Raw genomic sequence first — 22,442 nt, forward strand, 5'->3', positions numbered from 1 at the left:
CCATAAATCAAATGTGACCAACCCCAAAGCCCAGCCAGAGTCATACAGAATCCCAGAACCATTCAGGCTGGAAAAAAAAAAAACCCCACAAACACCTTTGGGATCATCAAGCCCAATGGTGGTCCAGCCCTGCCCACCTCCCTGGATGAGGAGTTTCTGCCCCAGCAAGGAAAGGAGCAGCTGCTCCATCCTCCAAAAGCTCTTCCAGGACTGGGGATTGGACAAGAGGAATGAAGTACTGAAGGTAGGCCTGGTAATTCCAGAGCCTTAATCCAGTCTTGGTGTTGATGTCCAACCCTTAGGGATCTCCAGGATCATCAAAAATAAGATCCTATGGTTTAAAATAACAGAATTTTCGTTTTGCTGGGCTGGAGCTTGTTGCTATGACGCTGCAAGTATTGCAGGACTTTGTGGTGCCAGGAAACCATGGAGACAGCCTGGATTCCCTGTTTTGCTCAGGTGAGGATGCTGCACTGATCAATCCCCACTGACCCCTCTGATGGTGTCTGGGAACCTTAAAAACCCCTCAGAGTAACTGGAAGGCAGAGGTGATCCTGCTGAGCCCAGTCTGTGCTCTGGGGGTTTGTCTGGGTGGTTTCTGGATGTGGCTGCACCCCACAGGTACCTTGTCGCCGGGAATACACGGGAGCAGCAGGAGCTGCTCTGCTGGCCCGTCCTCTGGGCTCTGAGCAATCCCAGCCCCTTGGGATGTTCCTTGCATCTCAATTGCACTGATTTGGGGCGTGTCGCAGGTTTTGTGTCTCTCGGTAGGAACTGGCTGGTGTTGGCCCCGGCGCTGCGGGGGAGGATCGCCTGGAGGCGCGCAGCCGCCGGGGCACCGAGGGACTCCTGCTCAGCCTCCCGGCTCACGTTGTCTGGCAGCTCTCGGGTTCTGACTTTTAGTTTACCAATTTAGATTTGAAGCGCTCCCTCCGAGCTGTTACAGACCAGATTGGACATTTCAGAGGTAAAGAGAGAGAGACTGTGGAGAAAAGAGATGAGAAACGAGCTGGTTCTGAGCGCCTGAGAACTCCCACAGGACATGTGGCTGTGTTTTAGCAGCTTGAAAATAGGTTTATGTGGGACAAATCCTCCTTCCCGGGCAGCCTGTGGCACCTGTTTGTGGCAGAGCCGGTGCTGTCAGCAGTTGCCTCTCCCGTCCCTGTGTCATTGCACCTTTGGGGTGGGCAGGTGCTGGAGTAACCAGCGCAGGCACAAACAGCCCTGCTACAGGTCGGGCTGCATTTTTGCTGGGGAAGACAAACGTGTGGCTGGGCTGGGCCCAGAGCAAACCACAACTATGTTGGAGCATCCAGATTGTAAAGTAGGGACAGCCTAATTACCAGCCGCCGACAACAAAGCCGTGGCTCATTCCTCACTCCCTCCCCGGCTGCAGGAGCTTCTCCAGCTGCTGTTTGCCCTGCTCCCATGTCTGGGACAGCAGCTCCGCTCCTCCAGCCCCGATCGCATCTTCACCTGCTCATCCTTCTGGAAAACATCCAGGTGGAAAGGTTCCTGTGTGAGCAGGAAAATGCTCACCCTGCTGGGTGTGACAGTGGCAGTGTGAGTGCCCCACCTGTCCCTGAGCAGGAGAATGTTCACCTTGCTCAGTGGCAGTGTGACAGTGGCAGTGTGAGTGCCTCACCTGTCCCTGCTGGGCGGTGACCTTGGAGCTGTTGGAGGTGACAGTCTCTGACCTTGCAGGTGTTGGAGGTGACAATCTCTTTGACCCGGCTGTTCCTGAAGGTACAACTGGTTTCAAGTTGCTTCAGAGTCTTTCCTGTGAGTTCTAGACCTGACTCGGGGTTTTCTGAAGGACAGCAGAATTGCTTAAACAACAAAAAAAGGAACATAAACCCACTTTTAGAGGTGTTTATGTCAGGAGCACCACAGGTTGACTCACGCTTGGGCAATAACTCTTGCCTAACCCGTGCCCTGTGGGGTGACTTTGCCGTTTGTCGCTGCAGGGTCCCGGGGCTCCCCCCGTGCTGGCGGTGCCGGTGCCAGCCGTGTGTCCGGGCTGTCCCTGCCCGCAGCTCCCCCGCGCTCTAACCCAGCCCTTTCCCGGCCCGGGGAATTGGCGTTCTGCGGGGGGATGCGGCTGGCTGTGCGCTGCCGCTGGATGTCACTGTCGCCGTGTGGCGCTGGGTCCCTGCGCCGAGCAGGGTGGCACTGGGGAGCTGCGCATCCCTTGGGCAATCCCTAGGGAAAGGGAATCTTCCTGACGCCAGAGGTCACGCTGCGTGGATTTTGAAGGTTTTTTTAACCAAACGCTTTCAGGGTCTCAGAGAGCTCGGGATTTCTTTCTCCGAGCGAGACGTGAGGCTGATTTCTGCAGCTTTCAGCCACGTACAGGAGCCAGGAGAGGCCAGAGGATTGAATCTGGGATTTTCGCTGAGTGTAAAAACAGAGTTGGGACTAGTGCTTATATTCGCATGTGTGTTCAGGCTTTTTGGCTCATTGGTTTTATTATGAAATTATGTTAATACCAGTTTAATTTTTAATTGAAAAAAGCCTAGAACCCCAAGTGCTGAGCAAAGGGGATGTAGATCCCTCATTTTAGATGACTGATGAGCAAGGCTGGTGGCTGGCTTCCCACTGGCCTCTCTCCTTAACAACACCCCCAAAATGATCAAATCACCGTGCTGACAGCCTCAATCCCTGAAAATTAAATATTGATTCTGTATTTTTCTGTTGACTCATCCGAACCAGGAGGCGTTTCCAAGGCATCTATTTCTGCCGCTCGGAGCGTGCCGGTGCCCCCCGGAGCCTCAGCCTGTTGTTTGTGCTCGAGCGGGGAGTCGCGAAATGCTGATTTTTTTTTTTGATTTTTTTTTTTTTCTCCCACTTGTCTTGCATAACAAAAGGCATTTGTCACCCGTTACATAACGGCGGGGTTTGTCACTTCTCCCGCTGGCCTTTCGAGGCTCCTCAGCATCCCCACAGCTCCCGGTGTGTCCGATCCTGCACCCAGCACCTGCCCTGGCCTTTTGTCCCTCCTGCTGCGGGGAGATGTGGAGCTCTGTGGTTTGCTGGTGGTTTCTTTGGGGAGCAAACGGATGGGAGGCTGTTTGGGGGATTTTTTGCTTTTTAATGCTTGTGTGAAGGAGCAGAGGGGTTTGCCCTTAGCTGAGGTGGTGTCCAGGCCTGTGCTGGAAATGGAGCTGGATTTTCTCTCTGCAGCCTCACAAGTTTCAGGGAGCAGGAGCACCTGTCACCACCTGCCTCCCTGGGCTGCCAGCTGCTTTTTTAGTGCCTCTCTGTTACTCTCCCTGCAGGAATTCGGGTTTGGGTTTTTCTTTACAGCAGGTTTGATTCCCTACTGGGTGGAATATCTTCTTGGAGGCTTAAAAAGAAATGAATGGTTTTGTTTCCCTGTGAACTAAAAGCAAAAGCTGGCTGCCTTCCCCTTTCTCTCTAATTGGAGGAGGGAGCTGTTTACCTGTGGCCTCACATTAATTTGTGGCCTTATCACTGCCAGCTATCAAATGACCATAGCTCCCTTCTAAAGGTGAAACAGGCAAATGTCCCAGTAACCCAACAAAGCTGTCCCTGTTTTCTGATTTCCTCAAAACAGTTCCTTAGTTGACACTTTTTTTTTTCTTTTTTTGGGGTGGATCTAATTCTAATTATTTTTTAATAAACTCCCTAAAGTCCATGTTTCTGGTGGACCTTTGAACTTCCTGGTGCACCCAGCCTTTTGTCAGGAGATGTTTATGGTTGGCTCTGAGTTAACTCCTTTGGAGTTTGTGCTCTCAGGGAACTTGGTGCCTTTTCCTCCCCCTGTACAGGTGATGCTCAGACACAGAGACCACTGCTGGCAAAGCCAGGCTGTACCTGAACTCGTGGCCTGTTTCAAAGTTTAATTCCTATAGAATCAGATAAAGCCATGGGTCAGATTGGATCTGTAAAGCATGGCTGGAAGCATGGGATGAGCAAACAGCTCCAAAGACTGTAAACAGCACTCAGCCACCCAGAGCAGCAGGGAAAGTACTGCTGATAAAACAGATTTCTCAGTAACAGGCTTCTCCTTGGACATGGATGCTGCAGGGTATGGCCATCCCCTCACATCAGTACAGCAGGAAAACCTTTTGGGGATTAAGTTTCCCATTTTCTTATCAGGCATTTATCCATTTGCTTGTTCTAGATGTGCTTTTACAGATTGTGCAGTTGCTTTGTGTCCATCCTGGGAAGAGGGAGACAAGCTCCCTCCAAAGAGCAGAGGGTAAGACGTGGGTTGTGCATGTGAGTTCAAACTTCATCCTCCTCCTCATTCTGCTCCCCAGGTCTGGCTTGGGACTGTAACCACTGACAGAGTCTTTGCACAGCTTTTATTCTGAGGGGAACAGGGACCTTGGGCTGCACCTTGGGGTGTTCTTAGGGAGCTGCAACCTCAATTCCCATCCCAGCGTAATGGGAATTCAGGGTTACCTCCTTCACAGGTGATGGTGAGAGCCAGGAGCAGTGAGATTTCTCTCCCCTGCATGCCATCTCTCAGCAAACTGCCCCTGCCAGGGAGAAGCCTGGAAAGGCTTGGAGTTAAAGGCATTTTGTTTTGGAATTTTACTTCCAGGCCGAACGCTTTCACAAAGGGAACTGCACTGTGCTGCCGTCATGGCCTGACCAGTCAGACAAGTGCAATTGTTGTGTCCCTGGGACAATTGGTGCAATTGCTGCAGCTGTGACTCAGCTGTGCTCCTGTGCCAGGTCGCTTCTGGCACCCTCAGTCCCCCCCAGGGCTGCACAAAGGCCCCTCTCTCTGAGCTCCGTGCCCAGAGCTGCTCTTGGCAGAAGTTGGGATGATCTCGGTCAGGAATTCCTCTCTGAGCTCCTGCTGAGCCAAACGCCCAGGGCAGGTGTCACCTTGGGAAGGCACCTATGGATGGGTCTTGAAGCAGAGGCAGGTCCTTGTTCTCAGGCTGTTAGGGAAGTTTGGCTTTTACCCACGGCTGAATTCAATAATGACAAAAATGCATTAAGACAAGCCCTGCCCTGAAGACGTCTGTGGCATTTTCCCTCCTGTGTCTGCTTTCTTCCTCCCCCTTGTCTGAATTTCCCTGTCAGCTCTGGATGCAGGAGCCTTTCACAGCCAGGTGCTGAGTGGATGCAAAGGCAATTTCTTGCTAACTTTGCAGTGAGGTTTGCTCGGGCCATCTGAGGTACAATACAATTGTTTAACTCACACTAGGATTTTACAGTGCTAGGTGTTACTTTACACAAGATAAGCCCTGCAGAGGGAAGCAGAGGTGATAGCTGTGAGTGCAGCTGTGCTGCCTCAGCCTGGCTGTTGTGAGGGCTCCGTTAGAAGTGGTTTGGTTGAAGAGGGTGTTGAAAATGCAGCTGGTTTCTCAGTGCCTGTTCCCAACCTCCCTCTCGTTGTGCCTGCTGCCTGCAGTCGTGTCACCTGTCCCCACTGTGACAGGCAGCTCCTCTCCTCCTCACCTGCAAAGACTGGAACCAAGGAGAAGCCGGGTTCTGTCCTCCCCTCTCCAGTCAAGGTGCCAAAGGGTAACGTTCCTGGCTGATCAGAGCCAGGGGAAATGAAGCTTCTCCAGCACAAGCTTCTCACCTGCATTAGCAGCCAGATTAAAGCCATTTAGGAGCTCCAGGGACATGAGCTGGTTGTTAGCACAGGCAGAACCCGTATTTGTGTGGCCATATCTGTGTCCTTGTGAGATTACAGCTTCCACACGGCATGTGACTGCAGCGTGGAATGGCTCTCCTGCCTTATCATGTGTACACTTTGCTTTGCAGAGGATTGAGAGGGCCTTGAGTTCCCCTCGCAAATCCAAGGCTTTGTTCTCCCTTTCAGTGTTGCCTGCACCGGGAGCTCAGCCAAAGCCAGGGATATGCAAGTGGGAGGCACAGATGGACTTCTCTGGCCAGCCTTCATCTGAGGATCTTGCTGTATTTAGAAATTGTCCATCAACCTGGTTCACTCCTGTGAGACCAGCCATGAGAGAAGCCTGTGGCTGTGTCCTTCCCCCTCCTCTGGGAGACAACACTGCTTTCTCCTTGGAAGCTTCTCCTGCTGGAAGGTGGCGTGAGACAGACCACTGGAAAGCTATCAGATTGTCCTGCCTACCTACAACAAGAATGCTTTGAAAGGATGTTCTAATTGGATGGGGGAAATCAGAGTACAAACAGATGATGCCTCTCCTGTTTCTCCCCGTGAGGGAAAGGAGCCCTAGCGCCAGTCACACACACTGTACTGAAACACTGCACCTTAGGGAAAACTCTTCCTTTTCCCCTGACAGCTCTCCTGTGAATATTAATTTCTCTATTTGAGTGCCTTCATCTTCCAGGAGCTGTGCGAGTGCAAACATTAACCAACTCCTCTGGTACAGCAGCTCTTGCAGTGCAGAGTAGGCATGGAGCCAAAAAGGAAGCAGTTGTGAAGATGTTCTGTGTCTGCTGCTGGTTGTTATTTGCTGCTTTGGGCAGATTTAACATGATTACCACGAGTGATGTGATGAATCTGGTGTATACAATGTATGCAGGCATCTGATATGGTATTTATGTACTGAGAGGTCACAGGAAGGAGAGCTGATAAACACAGATAACTGTACTGGTATTCTGCATTGTACTTAAACCAGCTGCCTGTACATGTGGTTTAGTTAAACATCAACCCCAAACACTGTTACCAGATGTACTGCAGTGTGATGCCAAATAGGAATTGTAATGAGGAATGTTTTCTAGCAACCTGTTCTTACCAGGAGGGTGGTGAATGCTCCATTTGATGGAATGATTAATGACACTCAGCAACTGCTTGGACTGTGAGGGTGGAGGCTTTGCTAGTTCTATCTGGAAATTCCTTTCCTGGTGCTTGAGGGTGATGAGGATGATCTTCTCCCTGCAGCTGGATGCCTATTGGCTCCAGTTAACAAATCTTGTGTCAGGGGAAGGGATCTGAAAGAGAATTTGGGCCAGTTATTTTTTCTGGGTGGCATCATTAGAGGCATCTGAACTGCCAGAGAAGTTCCCTTCTGCCACCTGTAGGGAATTGCTCATTTAACCACTTGTTTGCAATTAACGTGGTCAATGCACAAGTGTGACTGGTGACCAGCGGTGTGGGGAAACCACAAACACATCTGCATCTCTTTTATCCACCTCTGGCAAAATCAGGTGTGTTCCAAGTGTTCCCAGACTGGGAGACACAGGCAGCCAAACCTCCCAGAGTGCCCACAGGGACCAGTGACCAACCTCTGGTGCTCCTTCTCAGCGGTTGTATTTTCAGATGTTCCTGCGCTATTTTGTGCTTCAACAGTTCTGTAGATGTTTGTCTTCAGCTTCTCAGCCAGCTGTTTGTGAGCTGATTGTTGGTGTTTGCTAATGATCTATAACTTTTATAGCTGCTTGAAGTCCTCCTCAGGAACTGAAAGAGCATTATCAGCTTCCTCCACACTTCTTCAACTTGCAGCCTGTGAGAAACAGGAGAGTTAAAAGCTTTTCTTTTTATTGTGCTTTGTAAGTTTTTAGAGGTTTATGCAAATTAAAACAGGCATTATTAATGAGATGTTAATGAGCCCATCCCTTAGGCGCTACTTAGAAAACCAAATCTGTAATAAGTTGGGGATCTCTTTGTATGGAAAATAATTTGACTTCTTTTGTTAATCTTTCGGGTGATGAAATATGAACTCTGCAGGTGATACCAGCCTTGGTCACTTCCTCTCGCCAATGAATCAGAGAAGCCTGGAAAATGATGAGCCTGATACACGTTTCCCAGTTGTTGCTGCCTGGGGAATGGGGCAGGGCATGGCATCTCCCCTCTCTGAGCCATGGCACCCCCAATTCCACAGCCCCCCTTGGTGGCAGAAGCTGTCAGTTCTGTATTTCCTTTCCCTGCTCCTATCTGCAGGGATGTTCTTTGCACAGGAGTGTCCAGCTGGCTGCAGTTCCAGGGATCACACGGTGGGATGAGGGCTGTGGGCAGGGACATGTGCTGGGGTTCCACAGGGTAGTGAAGTTCAGGTCTCATCCCTGTGCTGTCACTGCTGCCCTTTGCGTGCCCATCCTGCCTCTCCTCTCATACCTGTGCCTCCCATCACACTGCCCTGTGCCTGACCCTGGATGCACACAGGGGGGCTCGGAGTTCCTCTGAATTCCCACTTTACACTGACTTCAGCTCATGGTTTCCTAGAAGAACTCAAGGTTTGGTTTTCGTTGTATTTTGGTTTTATTCAAAGGAAAAAGAAAGGAAGTTCCCCTCCAGCCTGCAGAATGCAGTAGTCAAGAGCAGCGGCTTCATTTCTCTTTCTTAAAGCCTTGACTAGCCTGTTACTCTTAAAATAAGCCCCAAAAAGGGGCAGCCTTCTTTATGTTATGCTTTGGGTCTCTGGTATGATTGTGCAAGGGAGTAGCTGTAGTGAAATGTAGGCTCTGCTGAGATTGGCAGGAGGATGAAAAAAGCAGAGCAAGGATTTCATTCCTGTGATGCTCTGATTCCCTCCTACCAGCCTGGAAATGCTGAACGTGAGCCTTTGTCTGGCATATGGGGATTTGGAGAACTGTTGCTAATTACAGCACTTGTGCTATCTCGCTTAAATGGCTTAAATAATATATTAAGTGTCTTTATGATCTCCCACAACGTGCTGGAATGCAAAGAAGTGCATTTTCTGCTGTTTATAGTTTATGGCAGGAGTAACTTAGAGCACATTAACCTGCACAAAAAATGGGGTTTGAGGATTTATTGCTGGTGTAACTCCCAGTGGGGGTCTCTAGATGCTCAGATCCTGTTGTGCAGGGTGTTTTCCAGAGGCAGGGCGTGAATTTGCATCTTGGAAGGTGAAGTTTAATCAAAAGGAAAGACACTGTGGATGGCTGTAGGGATGATAGGGAAGGGACATGGCTGGTCAAGGATTGCGGAGTTAGTGTCATGGCAAAAGTAAAAAGTGTGGGACGTGGAGGAGGACCACAGGAAATCACATTCTAACTTATTTGAGTATTCCCATTATTTTCATTAAAATTAAATTTGAAATTAGAAACAGGTTACTAAGCATCGTATCTAGAAGTGGGAGTGTTCCAGGGCCTAGATTAGTGCTTATCCATTAAAAGAAAGATATTATGTCTGCTCAGGAATATTTTTTACCCTTTTTGTGTTTTTATTTAGCAAAGATTCTGTTAGTCATCTGTTTCCACCCAGTCCCTTGCTTCTAAATCTCCAATTTCTATTTCTGCTATTGTACCTAATGTTTAGAGAAAATGTGAGAAGAGCGTGCTGTGCATGTCTTGTTGCTGGGTCTGGTGTGAGGAATAACTGTGGAGCAGCTGAGCAGTGCTAGCCAAGGGCTCCAAGAACCTGGGAGGGCACGTGGTGAGGGGCTACAGAAATCACAAAGGGACAACAGTGGAAAGATTGGCACATGCTGACCCTTCATCTGGTTTAGTTTGACAGAGCTCTCTGTAAAATCACAAGTTCCATTAGAATATGCTACTAATTAGCAATATTTCACCTAACTGAAATTAACAGCCTCCGCAGAGTAGGAAAAAAAAAGAAGTATTTTTGTCTGGTTTTGCTTGCTGGTAGCTTGAAAACAGGGAGGTGAGAAACTTGAGTCAAATCTTGAAGTATAATTTTGCAATTAAAAGACTGAGGAGAAAGTGTGATGTGAAGACCTTCAGTTTCCTTGCCGTGACATAAAATTAACAGCTCTCTTCATTCTCATTCTGGTTTAATATTCCTGCAGAGAAGGAAGCAGAAAGAACTCCCTGGGCTGGCTTCAGTGGAATGGAGGAGCTGTTACTTAGGCAATAACAGGGTACAGGCTGGGAGGGGTTTGGGCTGGCATTATCTGGGTAATGTCTGCACAATGCTCTGGATGTTATAATGTGATATATATCAAAAGCTAAAAACAGAGAGATGCTCTCTGGGAGATAGGAAACTGTTTAAAAGCATCTCCTGATTGGCTTCCCAGAAATTTTCAAGGTCGTGCAGGCACCAGCTTGCAGGGATGCACAGCTGGCACCTCATCACTAAAGCCAGAAGAATCTCAACTCAAAGGCTGTTAGTGAACTGTGTGGGTAAAAATAGAAGGATAAATTGAAACTACCTGAAAGTGGAAGAAACAGCTGGGAAGTGATAAGAGAAAGCAAAATGAGGGAAGAAACTCTTGCCCATCATTGAGGTGTCCAAGTGCTTTATAAGAACTTCAAATTGCTCCTTCCTTGAATGTACCAATTTTCTTTTTCAAACTGTGACAATTTGGCAACCTCTGTCTACCTTGAACTTGTCTTGTATTGCTAAGAATCTGCTCAAGACTCTACTCCATTCTCCAGGCCTAAATTTTATTACAATTGCTGGGTCAAAAGCTCTTCCAAGAGTAGCTGGACTTTTACCCAGAGGCTGAGCAAGCGCCAAAGGCTTTTATGGATAAATTAACCAGATGTTTTATAAAATAAATATACAAGCAAATACTTAATATGGAAGGCAAAATTCTGATTAACCCCCAATGCTTTATCTTGCTGCATGGGCACAATCAATCCACACAAGTGGCAAGGCACAGTGTTGTCAGAGCTGCATGTCCAGCGGTGGTCTGGCATGTTTGGGAGTCCTCTGGAACACGTGGACAGGCACTGAGTGTTGAGCTGAAATGACAGGAAAACAACCTGGTTGTCAGTGTCCTGCAGTGGCTCACGGCTGGATTCAGGGGGTGGGGTGGCTGGAGCAGATGGCAACTCATCAGACTCTTTTAGTTGCCTTCTTGGCTTGATCAAACAGTTTTACATTGACTCTGATTACAGGCACGATGCCATCTTAGATAATGCCTCTTGATAAAGGACTTTAAGATCCCTAATTACTGTTATTAGCCATTTGACACCATAAAATAAAGGTCTGGTGTTTTAAATGCCTGTTTCACCCCTGTCTGCAGGGTGTCTGGAGTGTCCTTAACAAAAACAGGGAGGTGGAACTTTTGGAATCCCATCAGAAGTGATGTGTGCATGCCAGCATAAAAATGTGTGTGTGTGTGCACATTTGGATATGCCATTGTCCAGAGCTCTTTCACTCAGTGTTGGGAGAGCACTGAACTGAGACATCAGCCCGCTGGCAGGGCCACGGAGGCTGGCAGGTTCCTCTGTTTGGGGATGTCCTTTGTTCAATGTTTGAATCGTGTGAAACCTTAATTAGCAAATAAGAAGCTTTGGCCTTCCCTTGCAAGTTGTGAAGCAGAATTAAGGGAAGTGCCAGGGTGTGCCAAATGACACAACAGTCCTGGCTCCGTGGCTTTTGTTTTGCTCTGCTGCCCTGCTGTTTAGAGATGCGCTTCCCACTGGATCAGCCGCTGGCAAAACGTTCCCTAAGTTGGTCCGTGTTTGATGCTTTGGCGTTGCTTTCTCTGTACACAACAATCAAACTGCTGCAGTGCTGGGGCCGCTGTGAGCAGCAGCCTTTGAGCTGAGAAGAAAGCAGCCCTTTCTTTGCAGGGGAGAGGTGCCCCGTGGTGCCACCGTGGTGAGTCCCTGCCCGCTGTGCTCTGGGGGCCAGGCAAGCTCCTCTTTCCACAGCGCAATCTGGGCCTTCCTGGGGCAGAGTCAACGTGAGTCACTTCTTGCAAAGCCACTCCTTTCATTTGATCTCCTGGTATTAATTACTTGAACTTCCTCTTGTCACAACGCTGGGGTTTTTTTTGCTGCCCTGGATGGAACTGCAGAGAAATCCTTTCCCTCCTTTCCAATGCCACAGTGGTTTCTGTCTACAAGAGAGCACAGAACTGCTTTTTGCAAATATCTTCCTTTTGCCATTGTTTCCTGGTGACAGATACTACTCTTAATCTACACAGAGACAACACTTTGAAATGGGAGATCTCTATTCCCATCAATTGTTGGTACATTGATAAATCATAGCATGTCTCATTTTCTGAATGACACACGTCTGGATTGCAGTCTGCCTCTTTTTTGTCACAGTTTTTCAGTGCTAACAACAGCCTTGCCAAAGCTCATCTGTTCCTTTAGTGTGCGCTCCAGCAGGCTGATTAATTCTGTCACACTTTCCTTGTATAAGGCATAATCAAACAGGTTGATAAAAAATCGGGAAGGACGTGATATTTTTATAAATATCCCAGGCATTACACTTAAATTGTGAGAGCCATTAGCTGTGGCACCTCGTTACTCCTGGGTTGGAGGAGCAGCAGCAAAGTCTGCCAGGAAAGAAAGAGTTTGTCACTGTTCTTTGTGGGCTTCAAGTGTGATGGTGCCACCCTTCCACGCACAGAGAAGCTTCGCTTAGGAGAACATCAAGAGTGGAGGGTGCCTTATGGTGTTTTCGTCTCTGTCTTTCAAAGGCAACTGCAGGAAGAGTGGGGGACCACTTCCCCACAAAGCTTAAAATAGCTGTGAACGTGTGACATGCCTCACTTTCCTGGGTTGTGGGGATCCCACTATTAATAACTGGAGCTGAAATTACGGATTGAGCAGCAATGTGAGCAGCACTTCTGAGCAGCTTTCAACCTGTCACGGGCTCCCTGAACACAAACATCCAGGGGTAAGTGGCTCAGCAGAAACATTCATTAATTCTCTCGTAAAGGGGTGGCAGAGTTAAACAGAGATGAGATCTCAGATGAGGTCTGAGGGATGTTCCCACTTCCCTTGCTGCCTTTTGCAGGGGTTGGGCAGTGCTGTCCAAACCCCGTTCCTGTATCTGCCACAACCTGAAGTACAGGTCTGGCGTTTGGCACGCGTGGGTGTGCAGAGCAGGGCTGTCACTCTGTCACCCCCGCGCTGTGCTGTCACGGTACTGTCAGCCCTCTGGGACACAGGGACGCGCTGTTCTCTCCCGTGTCCCCGCCCCGTTGGAACTCACCAGGAAAAAGGAGGGGATGAGGTGTCTGCGGTGCCGGGAAGCAGCAGGGGATGATGTCAGGGCTAGGGCCTGGCTGCTGGGGCAGGGGCAGCTGCTCCAAAAAGCCATGAGAGTGCTGGGAAAAAGGGATCTCTAGGGCAGGTGTGAAAAGGGAAGTGACCTCAAACTAGAAATGAGGGAAAAACTCCCAATCATCTCACTCCGAGTCCCCTGGCTACACCACACTGCAGCCCTGGTGAGCACTGCCTTTATTAACATGTCCCTCCAACAAGGGGGATGATTTTAATTTAATTTAATTTTTTTTTAATTACGTTTTTCATTTTCCCCTGCAGTATTCCACTACAAAGTTCATGCTGGCAATAGTGTGGGAGTACAGCTTACATGACAGTAGGAGGGACCTGGTAAGAGTCTGTTGCTTTTATTTCCCCCCGAGTTCATATAAATCCATCACCCTCCGCTACCACTCTAAGCCACTTGTTTCCTAGAAAATGTGGGATGTGATAGAAGTTTCAGTTTGCATATTGTTCTGTTATTCTTGGAGGAAGCCTTTGTGTTTCCTCCCTCTCTGATAACATCAGAATCAGACTGGCATGTTTGGGGTATTTTTCTCGTTCACCAGTTCGCAGTAATTAGGTATGAAACCATTTAGCTCTGACCACTGCAGACCTGACTGAGCCCTCTTATTGCATCTTGATCTCTCTCCCACTTTCTACTCTTCTCAAATATTTGGGATGTGCCCTGCCACACTCCTGTCATGGCTGTCTGAAGCAGGAATGGGTAAAAGTTGTCCTGTGTTTGTCCAGTGCTAAAAACAGTCCTTATAAAAATTAATATCCCAAGGTGGGAAGACAGGGATTGGGGAAGGAGGCACAGATTTAGAGGGCAACAACAAAGTTGCATTTTTGGCTTCTCTTTTAGTGAACATGAATAAGGCCTTACAATGCTCTTCTCAGAAGTGTTTGCAGCAGTTCCTCTGTTGTTTGGCTCATCCCTTTTGAGTCCAGGCCTTTCCACTTGAGCTCCAAGCCCCCTCCCCTTGCAGATGCCCACTGCAGCTGAGCTGGGGCTGGAGGTGTGGATTTCCCCCTGCTCCTGTAGCCCTGGACTGCAGCAGCCCTCGCTGTGCTGCCAGGCTCCCACAGCTCCTGTGCAGCAGTAAATACCTGCCTTGCCTCAGATCCTTGACAGTGATGCAGCGACACTTAAAGATATTTGCTAAGTGCTTGTGAATTAGTTTTTGATTAGCGAATAATTAATAAATTCCAGCAATCCAAAGGACACGTGCCCAGTTGGATTTGCATACGTAGCACTTCTCTGTAACAGGAGAGGAGCTCCATTCATCTAATGCAAGTCTAAATTTGCTGTATCTTAATTTGATTTACCTTTGACACAGCACTTAAACAGCAGCAACATCTACAATCTTGTGCTCCCCAATAAGGCTTCAGTGAAAAGTTACTGCCAGATCTAATCCAGGGTTAGCACACAGAGCCTTATCTCTGGGTTCCTGCTTCAGTGCCTTTGAGAACATGCTTAATTTAATCTGAACAAAGACACTGCCACTGGGAGCCCCCAGCCTGGCTTTCCAATCCAGAGTATCTCTGTGATTAAATTTGGTGCAGGCCAAGGTGTGTACAATGGATCCAGTAAATGATTTTGAAGAGCTCTTCAAACAGAATTCTGCTGGTTCTTGGACACTGTCTGTACCTCTGGGACGTGAGGGATGCCACTTTAAGTTGGGTTTTTTCTTAAAGTGCCATACATTTTCCTTGGAAGAGGTCTGGGTTTTTTGGTTAATAGGAAATGTTAGCCATTACTATGAACCATCACTCCAATCCCTTTTCCTTCCCACAGTGGAAGGAACTCCTCACAAGAGGGTTGTGCTTCCTCATTTGCACGAAACACCCAGTCAGCTGTTTGTGACTATAAACTGGTGGCAAGATCTGATTTATAATCGTAATTTCAGTCATTCATTTTTTTCATGATTTAGCTGTCATTAAGGCCCCTACACTGCAGAAGCATCAGGTCAGAGTTGTCCTGGAGGGTTCCTCACTGCTGGGGGTAGACAAAATAGGCCTGGCAGTGACTTGTCAGGTCTCTGGTGAGCCTTGGGACTCAGGGCTTTGCTGCGGCTCTCTAGTAAGAGCCTGAGGATAAACAGTCATGGAGAAATTGGCCTGAAAACCAGCAGGAATTGGTGTGGAGCTGCCTTACCCCAGCACTGAAGCTTCCTGCTCTAATTGCTTTCTCTAGCTGCTCTGCCAGTTTGGGGCTGGCTGTGTCCCAGTGCTGCTCGTTCCAGGCAAAATGGGATTCTGTCATTATCTTTGTAATTCAGAGGAGAAAGCAAAACATTAAAATATTATTACTGGACGTAAGGTCACACAGGAACACCACAGAGCAGTCAGGAATTAAACCCCAGCTCCTCAGCTGAGAGTCAGTACTTTAGGAAAGGGATCCATCACCAACAGAGCATGGCTCTAGGAATGCCAAGGAATATTTCACTCAGTCATGAGATAAAACAGATTTCTCCAGCTGTTTCTGGCATTGCCAGCTTGGGCTTTTGATTGACACATTGCCATGTTTGTTGAATTAATTCTTAAATGTTTTAAAGAGTTTATTTCATATCTAAACTGGAAGCTGCTTGGTGAGGAACTATGTTGAGAAGAGATATGCAAAGGTAGGGTAGGACTAAGAGGATATATGAATCAAGGGAGTTGATATCCTCTTATTCCTCTGCTACATTTACTTACCTGTACTCTTTAAATGATAAATACATAACCAGTGGCTGATGGGTGAAGTATATTTCCACCAATTTAATTTATATTTTTAAAAAATCACTTAAGTTCTCCCCCTCATCCTCATAGCCTATGTTCTAGAGAGGTAAAAGGTCCCTTTGTGGCAGATTTTATGATTGAAAATTATGGGGTTTTTTTTGATATGCCACAAATCTAAGATTAGAAAAAAATCAGAAAAGATACAAGGAGGCTTTATGGAGCTTATTCCATTTGCAGTGTGCTTGCACTTGGGTTACACGAGGAGAAATTTGGCCTTGGAGCCCCGTGTCTCTCTAAGCAGCATTCCTGGCTTTGCATATCAGATATGAAATTTGTTTGGAATGTTTGCTATAAAAATACCTACGCATGAACTTACATCAGCGAGAAAGCAACGCTGGCGTGACCTTTCCGCGGCTCCGATGTGGCAAGATCGCTCCGTGCGGAAACAGTAACTCAGGGAATGACTCGCAACTGGTGTTTTCACAGGCTTTGTTTCAGGGCAGGAACAATCCTAGGAACAAGCTGCCCTTAGAAATCAGTGTTTTCTTTCAAACTCCTTATTTTCTGCTCGGGAGTGACCCAGGGTAGGTTACCAGGCTTAATGTTGTAACAAAGCCATTTGGGAAATCCTCCCATTCTGTGTCAGTCCTGGGCTGAATACTAAAAGCAAACATGCTGGAGAACAGCAAAGGGCAGGGGTGGTTTTGATCCATTTACAATTCAGCCCGTGTTTCTGTTTCAGACAGTGAAAAGACATTTTAATGGAACAGGAACCTCCTACTGTCACCCCATGCCTGCAGCCCTGCGACTTAAGAGGACTTTTTGAGGAGAACCACCGTGCCCTGAGAGGTTTGAGGGGGCTGAGGGGCTGATCCCCTACGAGTTTTTTGGGGGTTGAGGAGCTGATTCCCTGTGTGCTTTGAGGGAATTGGGGGAGGATGTTCTCTGTGAGGTTTTGGGGGCTGAGGGCTTATCCCCTTGCGAGGTTTTTGGGGGGCTGAGGGGCTGGAGGATTTAGGGGCTGTTCCCTGTGCGGTTTGAGGGCGTTGAGGCGCTGTTCCCTGCGCAGTTCGAGGGCATTGAGGGGATGATCCCTGTGAGGTTTGGGAGGGCTGATCCCCTGCGAGGATGGAGGGGCTGTTCCCTGTGTGCTTTGAGGGTGTTGCGACCCTCACCCTCCCACAGGAGCCTGGGGCTGTTCCGCCGGGGGGCCCCCGTCGCACCGCAGCCTTTCTCCTCTCCCCGGCGCACGCCACGGGAAGCGCTGACACCTTTCGCAAGCGACACCTCCCGAAGAGCCGGGGCAGCGCCAGGTCCTTCCTCGTCACAGCTCCTTCCTGTGCGGCCGAGGAGCGAAGCGGAGAAGGCACCGGCGCGGCCGCAGCGCTGCAGACGGCCCGACCGCTGCCCGCGGCTCCCCCTCAGCCGCCCCTGAGGGGACAGGCGGGCGGGGGTCCGCCCTGACCAATCACAGCCCCGCCCCGTCCTCCGCGCGCGCCCCACGTGACGCGGCGCGCGCCCCCCCCCCCCCCGCCCCACGTGACCCGCGATGGAGGCTGCGGCGGCGGGGCGGGGCGGGCGCGCGGCCGCCGCCTCCTCCCCCTGCCCCCGCCCCCCCCGGGCGGCCACGCCCCCCCTCCCCCGTCGGTAGCGGCTCCGGCGGGCGCCGCCGCGGCCATGGACTGAGCGGCACCATGGGCGCCAAGGAGTCCCGCATCGGCTTCCTCGGCTACGACGAGGCCCTGCGGAGGGGTGAGTAGGACGCGGGGAGGGGGGGGGTGGGTGTGGAGGTTGGTGGGGAAGCGACGGGGGGAGGGGGGGGGGCGGCCCGCGGTGCCCCCCGCCAGCGGGCGGTGAGGCGGCACCTCCATGACGGACCCCGCTCGGAGGCACTTGCACCCTTCGGGGGCTCCTTCACCCCCTCCGCCTTCACCCCGACGTTTATTTCTTTATCTCTCTCATCTATTTATTTCTTTATCTCTCTCCCCTTCTTTAACGCGGCCCCGGCAGGGCCCGGTGCCCGGTGCCGTCCCCTCCCCGCCGCCCTCGGCCCGGCCTTGGCCCGTCTGTGGCCGGCCGTGCGCGGGCAGCCTGGATAAATCGGGAAGCGCCGCCGATCCCGCTGTGACAGGGCTGTCACACAGCTCCCGGCTCCGCCGTGCCCTCCCCGCTCCTCGTGTTTACCTCCCCCGTGCCCGGGGATCACGCATCTGCGGCTCCGCATGGGAAGATGGATGTGGCGTGCGTGGCTCGGGGCTTGATGTCGCTGTTTTAGCCGGGTGTAGGGTCCTCCCGGAGGATTTAAAGAGGAACTGGCCAAGGGAAAACATAAACAAGCTTGAATGGTGAATGCTTGCAGCTGCAGGGCTCCAAGGCGACAGCGAGCTACACCCTGGAAGCTCCCCGGCTCTGGAAGTGATAGCCAAGTCCAAGGACAAAGAGGGGCAGGAATTGGGCAGTAAATGGTTTGCAGGGAGGACAGGTGTTTTAATTGTTGCCCTGTTGTGCGTTCACGTGATGCAGTGCAGGTAAAGCAGCTCACCTGTTTGATATTTAAAGCCCTGATAAAATTCATAAGCTCGGGCCAATCTATGGCTGCCCCTTTTGATTCCTTGCTTGCATGTGAGAGGCATGTCAGGAGCGATAAGGGAGGGCTGGGAGGAACCGCTGGGTGTTAACTGAAAAAGAAACAAATTGACGTGAAATGGGGGTTTTTGTTAAATATTTTCTAGTTTTTTGTTGTGTTTTTTTTTTTTTCTCTCCTGGCGGAGCCTCTGAGGGATGCCATGTCAGATAGGAAATGGAGCAACGTAGTGTCAAGCAGGAGAAACAAACGTATGGTTCAAAGTCACTCGCGTTGCAGATTTTAAACATAACAGCCCCGAAGAATTTTCACTGCTAGTGAAAGTATAGGGAAGTCTTTGGAAGCTTTGGTGCACGTATTTTTAGAAGAGCTGGAGTTATAAATGCAGCTTGGTAGAGGTGTGAAGTTAAATATATCATGGAGCGTTTGAAATAAGCTGTTTGGTGGAAAACGCACTCGTCTGGTCATGATGTATATTCCAAAGTTCATAAATAAGAAAAAAGCAAGCGTTATGGATTTTAAAGTTAGATTTAAACTCTTAACACTGCTTCAGAATCAAGGAAGTTGGCCTGGATGCTTCATAATTAATAAGATTGATTTCTTCTTAATAAGAAATTATTTCTGCGCAGCGAATATAATACTTTTCTTTGTTGCTATCCTTTTTGGATGTTTTTCCTCTCTATATGAGACCTTCAATACTGTTTTTCTGTAGGAGGCCAGAAAGGTTGTTTTAGGCACTCTGTTATAAACTGATGTTTTGCTAAATAACTATGTCGTTTACTTAACCAGTGAATCAGGGTATGCATGAAACAGGCCAGTTATCAAAACATTATTTGTCAGACCATTCTTACTTCCACAGAACCTCGCTGCTACTTGTGGCATTTCTGTGGACACAAACAGAGATAGTGGGTAAATGTAAACATGAAAAAAAAAGAAAGCCAAATACATTTATCTTCAGTTAGATCCACCTTCTCTAACATTGTTTCCTGGTGGTTAAGTGCTGAGAAAGTTTTGTATTAGGTGGCGTTTGTACAAATTTTTCTGCTGGGGATTCTTCATGAGTAATCAGCAGTGGTTACCTGGACTGGTGGCAATCATTCCGAATGCTGTGATCGTATTTTTGAGTCACCAGTTTGAATTCCAGTTGTTCAGAATACCTGGGAGAAAATGCCGCTTTTGTCAGCTTCAGAAAACAAGGCTGACTTTTCGGCAATTTCGTTTCTTGCAATTCCATTTTGGTAGTACCCAAAGGCTGGGCAGGTGAGGGAAGCTGTGGTTAAAGGCTCACAATATAAATAACCGTAGCTAAAATGTAACTTCTGCTCAAGGAGATGAAAGTGCCAGAGCAGGCCGGTGGGGATGGCCTTTTCCACCCTTGAGCAGGAGACAGCCCTGCTGTTTTATTTTCCTCCTTTTCCTTGGCACAGGCAGCTGACACTGCTGTGGTGACGTGGCTGGGCACGGCGGAGTTGTCCTGTGTCCACCGGCGCAGGTCACAGGAGCCTCATCAGCCTCCCTGACATCTCTGCCTGGCAGTGGGAAAGCAAGGGGATGCTATTTTAGACATCTCTTTTTATGAATTTTGCCAGTTGTGGTCACCTTATTTATAGCAGCCAGTGGCACAAAGTGGTGTTGGCTGTGGGAGAGGTTTGAGAAGTGAGGAGAGCTTTTCCTGACCCCACAGACCTGCTTCTGAGGATGGCTTCTTTGTGAGCAGATGAAATCCTTGGGCAGGTCATTAGAGGTGAAGTCAGAAGTGCTTTGTTCCAAACCGAGCATGAAGTTGTCAGTTATTTTATCAAAATAAATTTGTGGCGGCATGAGCTGGAACGGTGGCTCTTGAGCTTGTTGCTTTTTTTCCTTAGGCCCAAGCTCCAGCAGCAATTTTCTTTCCTAGGGCAGTGCTGCGAGTCAGCCAGGGTCCTGTTTTGGTGGGTTTTCCAATGTTTGTCCCTGATTTCCCACTCCTACCACTGTGTCCATCAGGCTGTCTGGGTGCTCTGGCCTTGGCAAGGAGATGGTGCTCTAAAGCCTGTCTTATCTTTTAGTTCTCCTGCTGCTAGTCTTTGACACCCACTTCCTCAAAGGGCTGCCTTTGGGCCAATAAAACTGTAAAAAGAATTTTTTATCACTATTGTGTTAGCTCCAGCGCAGCAACTCCTGCGTTGTGTATTCACTGTTGGATATGGAATATCTTAATAAGAATCCTCCAGGAGAGAGAGGCCTGTGTGGTATTGGTGGCCAGTTTATTTCAGATCCCTCTGGACTGTGTTTTCCAGTGGCTGTTAATGTGTTCTGCCTCAGTAACTTTGAGAGGATAATCCTAGACTGAGCCTGAATTTATGTAGACGTTTGTGAATTATGAAACTGTAGAATCCGTAGTCAAAAGTTTCTGTGAATGCTACTTAGAGCAGGTGTAATTCAGGCCATTTCCAGCTTAATTATCTGTGCTAAATATTGAGTCAGGGAACCACTTAAAAGAAACGTTGGTGAATGGTCATGGATCTGTGAAATTTGGGCCAGAGAGGACAGCAGAGTTTTCCTGCTCAAAGCAAGGTAAAATTTTTGTTTCATGAGTGCAGGGTGGAAGAAGGGGAGCTGCCACAACATCAGCATGGTCAGTGAGCGTAGAATTTGCGGAAATGAGTGATTGCTGATAAATCCATTCAATTGTGTTTGGTCCTGTGCTCAGTGATCTCTGAGAAGAAGAGCAAAACGAAAGCACAGGAATAGTGCAGTTGGGAATAAAATGCCAGCTAACAGCCAGGCAAAACTTGCAAGTGTATCAGTTCCACAGGTTTGGCCTCTGGAGAGCTCATGGAATAGTGGTTTTTGAAGGCAGTTTTCTTCCCTGGTTGTGTGTCTCTAAGATGGTACCAACAGGAGAACACCAAGGCCATCCAAGTAACAAAAACCCCTCCCTAAGCCACAAGGAGGTTGGTGAGTGTGTGCCAGTAATGACTAATGTTGTGTGATGGGCAGAGGATAAATCTCGCTAATGACCTTTTGTGTCTTGATTGAATTTGAAAAATAGCCACATTTGTTTTATTTAAATCAAGGCAAATATATCTGGTGTCTGATCATTAACATCCTCGAGCGGACTGATGTCATAAATCTGACAGAAGGATGATGGAAAACTTGTGCAAATATATAATCATCTAGTTGAGGCTGTCGATCTCAGCCTGGTGACAAATCCATGGACTCAGCCCTCCAGCCCGTGGAAAACTGCTTTTTATTACTCCAGATTACGAAATTAACTTTTTAACTCCCAGTCGTCTTTTGAAGAAGAACTATCAGGGAGCCATTTTTTGGTGGTTTATTCTCTTCTTTCTGTATTCCACAAAGGGGATTGTTCTGCTTTATTTTGTCTCACAGCTGAAAAACCAAGAGCTTGACCGTGCTAGGGAGGTGAAGGTTCTTCAGGATATGTTATTTTCTAAAGGTATAAAGCTGTGCTTTTTTGAACCTTGAGTTTCAGAGGCATGTGGTGAAAATGCCCAGAAGTCTCTCAGCCTTTTTTTTTTTTTTTTAGCTATCAGAAGGAACAGAATCCACAGTGGAGACAGCCTGGATTCTACAGCCAGGCTTGTTATGTCAGCCAGTATTTGATGGCTTCAGGGCTCTGTCATATGATGAAGGCAGGTATGAATGCAGGGCTTCACACTTCCTGTTTATAAAGCTGCAGAGCTGCAAGTGGCCGCTCAAATTCACAGGGCAGTAATTATTTCACAACTCTGGCATTCAGTTGTGGTGCTTGTTTTGGGAGGGCACCTCGGCAGTCTCTGCTGAGCATGGATTTCAAAGGTAGGAGTGACTTGTGGGATTCTGCTGAAACATCCATGAACTGATGAGAAGATGCCTCTTAGAATCACAGACTGCTTTGGGTTGGAAAGGACCTCAAAGATCATCTTGTTCTTCCACCCCTGTGCCATGGACAGCTTCCATGAGACCTGCTTGCTCCAGCCTGGCCTTGGATACTTCCAGGGATGGGGCAGCTTCTCTGGGCGACCTGTGCCAGGGCCTCACCACCCTCACAGGGAGGAATTTCTTCCTGATATCCAGTATAACCCACTCTCAGTCAGTGTGAAGCCACACCCCTTGTCCTGGCACTCCTGGCCCTTGTAAAAAGTCTCTCTCTGTGTTTCCTGTCAGCTCCTTCAGGTGCTGCAGGGCTGCACTGAGGCCACCCCAAAGCTTCTCTTGCTGAACAATCCCAATTCCCTCACCCTTTCCTCCCAGCAGAGCTGCCCCATCCCCCTGATCCCCTGGACTCTCTCCAGCAGCTCCA

The 22,442-nt window shown here is 48.8% G+C and overlaps 1 protein-coding gene and 1 long non-coding RNA gene across 5 annotated transcripts in view; one reads left to right on the plus strand and one right to left on the minus strand.

The window, feature by feature from the left end:
- Nucleotides 1-10,266: 10,266 nt before the first annotated feature.
- Nucleotides 10,267-17,034, minus strand: LOC136299920 (uncharacterized). 2 transcript variants are annotated; one of them, XR_010723592.1, is made up of 3 exons: nucleotides 16,746-17,034; nucleotides 15,947-16,081; nucleotides 10,267-10,584 (listed from the first exon to the last, which is right to left on the minus strand). It is a non-coding gene; the product is annotated as an uncharacterized lncRNA (long non-coding RNA). The 2 variants fall into 2 exon arrangements; XR_010723593.1 differs by lacking the exon at nucleotides 10,267-10,584 and adding an exon at nucleotides 11,175-11,690.
- Nucleotides 17,035-17,219: 185 nt separating this feature from the next.
- Nucleotides 17,220-22,442, plus strand: part of USP32 (ubiquitin specific peptidase 32) — a 61,464-nt gene continuing 56,241 nt past the window's right edge. For all 3 annotated transcript variants that reach the window (XM_066201919.1, XM_066201920.1, XM_066201921.1), the window contains exon 1: nucleotides 17,220-17,322. In XM_066201919.1, coding sequence (XP_066058016.1) covers nucleotides 17,265-17,322 — 58 coding nt within the window. In that variant the 5' untranslated portion in view covers nucleotides 17,220-17,264. The remainder of the gene's footprint in view (nucleotides 17,323-22,442) is intronic.

Source organism: Chamaea fasciata, unplaced genomic scaffold (genome assembly GCF_029207755.1).
Source record: "Chamaea fasciata isolate MVZ Bird 193981 ecotype frontalis unplaced genomic scaffold, bChaFas1.0.hap1 SCAF_21, whole genome shotgun sequence".
NCBI lineage: Eukaryota > Metazoa > Chordata > Aves > Passeriformes > Sylviidae > Chamaea > Chamaea fasciata.